This window comes from Salmo salar, chromosome 15, assembly GCF_965601325.2.
Source record: "Salmo salar chromosome 15, fSalSal1, whole genome shotgun sequence".
Taxonomy (NCBI): domain Eukaryota; kingdom Metazoa; phylum Chordata; class Actinopteri; order Salmoniformes; family Salmonidae; genus Salmo; species Salmo salar.
Window position 1 is genome coordinate 72,293,580 of NC_138305.1, and position 7,305 is coordinate 72,300,884.

General features: G+C 43.3%; 1 protein-coding gene across 1 annotated transcript; it reads left to right on the forward strand.

Moving 5' to 3' along the window:
• Positions 1-3,956: 3,956 nt before the first annotated feature.
• LOC145860902 (uncharacterized) lies at positions 3,957-6,253 on the forward strand. The gene is made up of 4 exons (XM_082962023.1): positions 3,957-4,303; positions 4,860-5,003; positions 5,134-5,325; positions 5,425-6,253. Exons 2-4 carry the CDS (start codon positions 4,865-4,867, stop codon positions 5,559-5,561), a joined length of 468 nt encoding a protein of 155 aa, XP_082818149.1. The 5' UTR covers positions 3,957-4,303; positions 4,860-4,864; the 3' UTR covers positions 5,562-6,253.
• The last annotated feature ends 1,052 nt before the right edge of the window (positions 6,254-7,305 follow it).

Sequence of the window (7,305 nt, forward strand, 5' to 3'; positions counted from 1 at the left end):
CATAACATAACCGTAAAAAATACAGGCAATAGTCCTAAAATATATAACAGTAATAATGTTGGTGATAAATTAGTCTCTTTCGTCAGCCACAGTGTACAGTATGAGTCTGGTGCGCGATAGAAATAAATACACCCAGGTTATTGCGTAGACTACTCTACTGCAACTAGTGTCATCTTTGACCTTTAACCCAGCCACTGTTTGCTCTTATCACTGGGCAGTGAGCAGTGCTTGCTTACAGGTCTTTTGCGAAACAAATCCAAGTCACCTCCCTCACTCTCTGCAGTCTAAACGAACACTGCTAATATCTACTGCTTGATAGGTACGATGTGCTCAGTGTTCAGGATGCCTACCAACCTATTCTTATTAATTTACTGTAAAGAGTGAACAACAGTCCTACATACATTCTTTACAATGGTAAATAGCAGTGAGAGGTGTAAACAAGGCCTAAACAAAACACAAAATGCCACTCTTAAAACTTCAAACTAGTACTCAACCCCTAACTTTTTCACAGGGATACTATTAATCCAAGGAAGATTTCAGTGAAGGACCCTGACTTGCAGTGGGCTACTGTTGCCTTAACATTTGACAGTAAAGCTCCAGCAGCCTAAATGATGAAATGAAATCTCAGTAGAACTGAGAATCGGGACTATGAATGGAATGGATTGTTCATTCAAATAGATTAGTTCTAGAGATAAGTGTTCTGAGGCAGGGCTATCAATAATCCCCATACAGAAGCCACTACTCTCATGCTTTAAATAAAATCCTCATCTGCAGCAGCCAGTCAAGTGAGGGCATCTGTGCAGGCTCAGGGGCATTCAGCTGGGACAGATGTAGATTTGACTTGCATGACCAAGTGTGCCACAAATAAGACAAGGAAAAAGCATTGAGCAAGAAAACCATGATCACTCTTCTGTCATATTGCAATAGTTTATGCATCAAAATAAGAACAAAATCAAGGTTTGATAACAAAATCAAGGTTTTATAACAAAATATATCGAAATCTTATACAGTTGAAGTCAGTTGAAGTCAAAAACTATAGTTTTGGCAATTCGGGTAGGATATCTACTTTGTGCATGACACAAGTCATTTTTCCAACAATTGTTTAGACAGATTATTTCACTTATAATTCACTGTATCACAATTCCAGTGGGTCAGAAGTTTACATACACTAAGTTGACTGTGCCTTTAAACAGCTTGGAAAAGCTTCTGATAAGCTAATTGACATCATTTGAGTCAATTGGAGGTGTACCTGTGGATGTATTGCAAGGTCTACCTTCAAACTCAATCTTTGCTTGACATCATGGGAAAATCAAAATAAATCAGCCAAGACCTCAGAAAAAAAATTGGTTCATCCTTGGGAGCAATTTCCAAACGCCTGAAGGTACCACGTTCATCTGTACAAACAATAGTACGCAAGTATAAACACCATGGGACCACGCAGCCGTCATACCACTCAGGAAGGAGACGCGTTCTGACTCCTAGAGAGGAACGTACTTTGGTGCAAAAAGTGCAAATCAATCCCAGAACAACAGCAAAGGACCTTGTGAAGATGCTGGAGGAAACAGGTACAAAAGTATCTATATCCACAGTAAAACGAGCCCTATATTGACATAACCTGAAAGGCCGCTCAGCAAGGAAGAAGCCACTGCTCCAAAACCACCATTAAAAAGCCAGACTACGGTTTGCAACTGCACATGGGGACAAAGATTGTACTTTTTTGGAGAAATGTCCTCTGGTCTGATGAAACAAAAATAGAACTGTTTGGCCATAACGACCATTGTTATGTTTGGAGGAAAAAGGGGGAGGCTTGCAAACCAAAGAACACCATCCCAACCGTGAAGCACAGGGGTGGCAGCATCATGTTGTGGGGGTGCTTTGCTGCAGGAGGGACTGGTGCACTTCACAAAATAGATGGCATCATGAGGAAAGAAAATTATGTGGATATTTTGAAGCAACATCTCAAGACAGCAGTCAGGAAGTTAAAGCTTGGTCGCAAACGGGTCTTCCAAATGGACAATGACCACAAGTATACTTCCAAAGTTGTGGCAAAATGGCTTAAGGACAGCAAAGTCAAGGTATTGGAGTGGGCATCACAAAGCCCTGACCTCAATCCTATAGAAAATGTGTGGGCAGAACTGTAAAAGCGTGGACGAGCAAGGAGGCCTACAAACCTGATTCAGTTACACCAGCTCTGTCAAAAGGAATGGGCCAAAATTCACCCAACTTATTGTGGGAAGCTTGTGGAAGGCTATCCAAAACGTTTGACCAAAGTTAAACAATTTAAAGGAAATGCTACCAAATACTAATTGAGTGTATGTAAACTTCTGACCCATGGGGAATGTGATGAAATAAATAAAAGTTGAAATAAATCATTCTCTCTACTGTTATTCTGACATTTCACATTCTTAAAATAAAGTGGTGAACCTAACTGACCTAAAACAGGGAATTTTTACTAGGATTAAATGTTAGGAATTGTGAAAAACTGAGTTTAAATGTATTTGGCTAAGATGTATGTAAACTTCCGACTTCAACTGTATATGAAAAAATAATCCAAAAAAAGGTTCAAATGAATATTCAATATTTCCAAGCACAATGCCAACTGCATATACAAATCCTTTAGAATTGTTACGTTTTGGGTGGCTTTTAGTGAGCTGCATACATTTGCCCTGCAGGTTCATGGAACAGTACCTCTGAATTTGAAGCATGCCTCTCCTGCCTCGCCGCTAATCCGAGTCCAGCGCTCTGTAGACACTCCCTCCGGACTCGGAAGCCGAATCAGAACCCGCGGCCGCCAGACAGCACCCGAGCCCACATCGTATCTTCCTTGCAGACGAAATCACGTTATATAAACACCTTGCCGTCGCCAACTCTTTAGACTCCGTACTCAGAATTCTGCTTTCTCTGCAAACAGCAACCATGGTCAGAGCAATGCATTTTGGGAAATGTAGTTGATTAAATTACAGATTCTTCAAACATTTGGAGAAAAACACTACACAGGCGGGGATTGTGTATCAACACTAAAATGTTGCTGTCATGAACAAAGAAAGATAGTAAATGAATGTTTTCTACACTTTTCTTTCTTTCTTTCTATACATAAATAGTATGCATATTGTAATAATTTATTATTGTATAGTAATGATTATGTTATAACAACATTTTCACACAAGCTCTGTCTTACTGTCTTTGCCTATTTTTTAAAAAGTGAATAGGCCCACTGTCAGCACACATTCAAAACACAACAATCTCTGTCAGGAGGCCTGGACTTTCATGGCACAGATAGTAGACCTACGCTGAAGTCTCGCATAAGGTCCAGGGATATGGAACTAGTTGCCGAGGGGAATTTCCAAATTTGGTTCCGCATCAACAGTTTTTCTCTTGTTATGTCAGTGACTGATAGTCAGGCAATTAGCCATAGGTCAGCAAAAAAAAAAGTGATTGGTACATTACTCTAGCAGCCAGCAGAGAGGCTCCCATTGATTTTGTTTGTCAGTCTCACTCAGCTACCACATTAAAAAAGGCAAACATTTCTTTCCACCCCATGGCAAAAGGAGTGGAATTGCATCAAATGAGTTATAAAATTGCTAAATCTTATCTCCGCCCCATTGCAAAATGTGTAGAATTGCAGCAAACTTGCTCAACACTGTATCATTTCTGGACCCGGGGTGATGGTACAGTAGCCTACCTCTCAAGCAGTAGCAATGTGTTACACTATATTGTGCCTCCTCATCCACTTCAATATAGCCTGATGCGTCTCATATTGAATAGATAAACTGTTAGCTTTACACTGTCATTGGATCGCTTGTTGAATTGCATATTCATAACATATTAACACACTAAAAAGCAGTCTATTCGGGGACCTTTCACTTTGCTCTGGGTTCTGTTGCTTGCTGTGTCTCCTCTGCCCCTGATGGATAATTGAATGATCCTATGGTCCAGTAGCAGCTATTAATACCACCTTAGTTCCAGCTTCTATTTTAGGGTCGAAGCTGTTAGGGTAGGGGCTAGCAGCAGGGAACAGGGCAGGGTTCGGGGTCACAAGACACAGACACAAAACACTGGGACTGGACTCACTTCCGTGTGACGAGGCAGTATTTCAGCCTGGACTCTATGCAGAAGGCTAATACAGTTGTGGATTAATATTCTGTTTGTGTGTATCATGGTCCTGCACATTCACCTCACTTTTTCCATCATTCGTTGTCGACGTGTATTGGGAACTTATTGAAGCAGCTTTCTGTTCTTGTGGAGACACACACTCAGAGACACGTGAATTCAGTATCTTTCTCCTGTTTCATCTTAACAGAAGGTAAGAACAGAGAGAGGGAAGAACGCAAGGTGGCTGATTTTGGTGGATGGCACTAGCTGGACACTTGATTGATTGTGTGGACATTGTGTCCCGAAAGTGTTTGGGTGAAGCCCGGATACCAGAATAGAAAAAGGGGTAGATATGCTTGGTTTGATGAATCATGCATGTGTTTTTGTGTGTGTGAAAGTATTTAATGTGTCCCTTACATCATCAAAATAATAGTGCCTGCCTATCAATGCCATCATGCCAATATGTAGCAGCTTAGTGTGCTTATAGCATTGTTGTACAGTACATTTGTTCTGATATCAACTAGGCTCCATGGCTAAAATGGCTTCTTATTCTGGCTTGACATGTGGAAAAAATCACAGTCGGACAAAGGGCCTGTTCTCAATCAACTCTCCACTGGTCTTAGCCCTGAGTCCAAATTCCACGTTTCAGATAACAGTTTTATATAGATTTACAGCAATAACATTTAGAAACCTGGTGTCCATGACAGGCCAAGTGGGTTCAATTTTGTCGCCCTCTTCTCTCTCTCTCTCTCCCTCCTTCCCTCAAGGGGAAATGGCAAAACCCCCTCCATCCCCTACCACTCCAGTATTCTTTACCCGGATCAGTGACCGGGACCTAACTGAGATCGAGCTACATTCCGTGGAGTCCATCAACGACCTACACCGAACCCACCCAGAATACAACCACAAAGGTACTACACATTGCCGTGCTGTATCATACAGCTATAGACTTGCATCCAAAGGCACCACTGAAATGTGCTGCTCATTGCTCCCCATTGGTTACAGTCGCTGTAATCTCCACTGTCTCTATGGTCTCTTCAGGCACCAGACGACCTCCTCTTCCTCCTGCTCCCTCCACCAATGGGAACCTCCATCTCAGGGACAGTCAGACGGGGCATCCAATGACAAGTCGATGGCAGAGGACGTTCCGAGACCTGTTGACACCCACCTGGTTTCGATACACCATGATAGCGCTGATGCTATTGATGCTACTTCTTATCTTCTATTTCTTAGGTAAAGCTATTCATTTGCTCTTTCTCAATCCAACGGTGCCTGCATGTTTTGCCTTGGTGTCCCTTTGTGTGACTGTGTTTCTGCGTCCCCCCCCTCCAGTGCAGCAGGGCAGCACTCTCCGGTCCCTGACTAAGGCAGTGAGGGAGAGACAGGCTGCAGCCCTAGAGATCTCCCAACTCATCCAGGAGCTGCAGGCGCTGCGCCATAACCTCTCAGCCATCACGGAAGGACTCTGAGGAGCAGAGGTCACTGAAAGGAACACCCTTCACCCACTGGCCCCCGAGGGACCTGTCCTACAGGCCCCATGGACAATGAGACTGTAACACCAACATCAAGTCAAATCCCTTCCCTGCACATGGTATTGGACCTTGGGCCCATCCAGAAACAACCCTTAGCCCCTACCCCCATATGAGCAGAGCCCAGGTGTTATAAAACCCACGAGAATGTTTCCTTATACTGGATATTTATACGTTGTTTGATTTGGTAGACATATAACACAAAGAAGATACTCATCCGGTATGAATGGCAGGGTACTGAACACTTTATAGCGTCTATAGGTACCGCACTCTTGAACTGACAATGAATGTACTCACACAACTGCACTGGGATACAGACATGGTTCAGGTTGGAGATGCCCATGTGATCTAACTTTTAGAAGTGGTATTCTTTTGCATTTATGCATTTGACAGTAAATGCACGATGTAATGTCACACCCATTCTGTTACCTGAAACACTGTGCCAATTTGGGAAATTCTGTCTGACTATCACAACTTCCACATGTCACGAGTGGAACGGAATTGTATTTAATGAATACGCCGAGGAAGTGCCTTAGCATGGCGAATGCCACTGTTCTCAATTTGATACACTTGGTGGAATTGCAATGATGCCACCGTACACCAACTAAATAAACAAAAGAGGTCTTATTATATATTGGTGATCGAGGCTATCCTTTCCTGACACTCCTCACCCGCCCAGTCCTGATAGCACTGGAACAGGAAGTTAGTGAGAAGGCGACTGAGGTCATGACACGGGTCAGGGAGGAAGTTGGAGAAGGGGTCAGAAAGGAGGATCATGTGGTCAGAGTATGGGTCCTGTCTGGCACAACAATCGTTGCCATGGCATCGCTCTTCGCTGCACCCCTCTCTTCAGGGTGCTGATGTACTCTCCCAGTTCAGAATGAATGTAGTCCCTCAGTATCACACACTGACACTGCCGAGAGGGAGAGAGAGATTCATTCACAAATACAAAAAGAATCTAATAGAAACTGAACTGCATACACAGTCAAGGTAATAATGGCTGTAGAGGTATGTATGCGTACAATAAATGTACATTATAGTGGATGTTCATGCACAGACTGAGGTCTCTAGGATCTGATCTTTGACTTAGCGAACCTCAGCTCCCCCCACAACACCGCTCCTGCTTTCCCCAGCGCTGCACTCTCTCCCAGTGTGTGCTCCAGGTCCGTCTGCACACATGCACGCGCACACACACACACACACACACACCCCACAGGAGGTTGGTGGCACCTTAATTGGGGAGAACAGGCTCGTGGTAATGACTGGAGTGGAATCCGTGGAATGGTATCAAACACAGGGTTTCCAGGTGTTTGATGCCATTTCATTTGCTCTCTTCTGGCCATTTCTATGAGCTGTTCTCCCCTCAGCAGTCTCCACTGACACACACACACACACACACACACACACACACACACACACACACACACACACACACACTGAAATGAACAGAATATCTTTCCTGGCATCTCCTGCCAGGTGTGCCCATATGTCACTGTCAACATGCCCAGATTAATGGGAGACCAACTTGATTACTTTACCTAAAACGTAGGTTCATATCATCCATGAGAATAGTACATTCTGCCAGATATTATATCAAAGACGGTATAATATTCATAACATAAGAGCATCAGTGTCACGCCCTGACCTTAGAGAGCCTTTTTATTCTCTATTTTGGTTAGGTCAG

What these genes read in the sequence shown, in the direction of transcription:
- LOC145860902 (XM_082962023.1), top strand. Translation starts at nt 4,865, where the DNA reads ATGGCAAAACCCCCTCCATCCCCTACCACTCCAGTATTCTTTACCCGG. An exon ending in CCCAGAATACAACCACAAAG is followed by an intron (nt 5,004 to 5,133) that starts GTACTACACATT and finishes TGGTCTCTTCAG; the next exon opens with GCACCAGACGACCTCCTCTT. An exon ending in TCTTATCTTCTATTTCTTAG is followed by an intron (nt 5,326 to 5,424) that starts GTAAAGCTATTC and finishes CCCCCCCTCCAG; the next exon opens with TGCAGCAGGGCAGCACTCTC.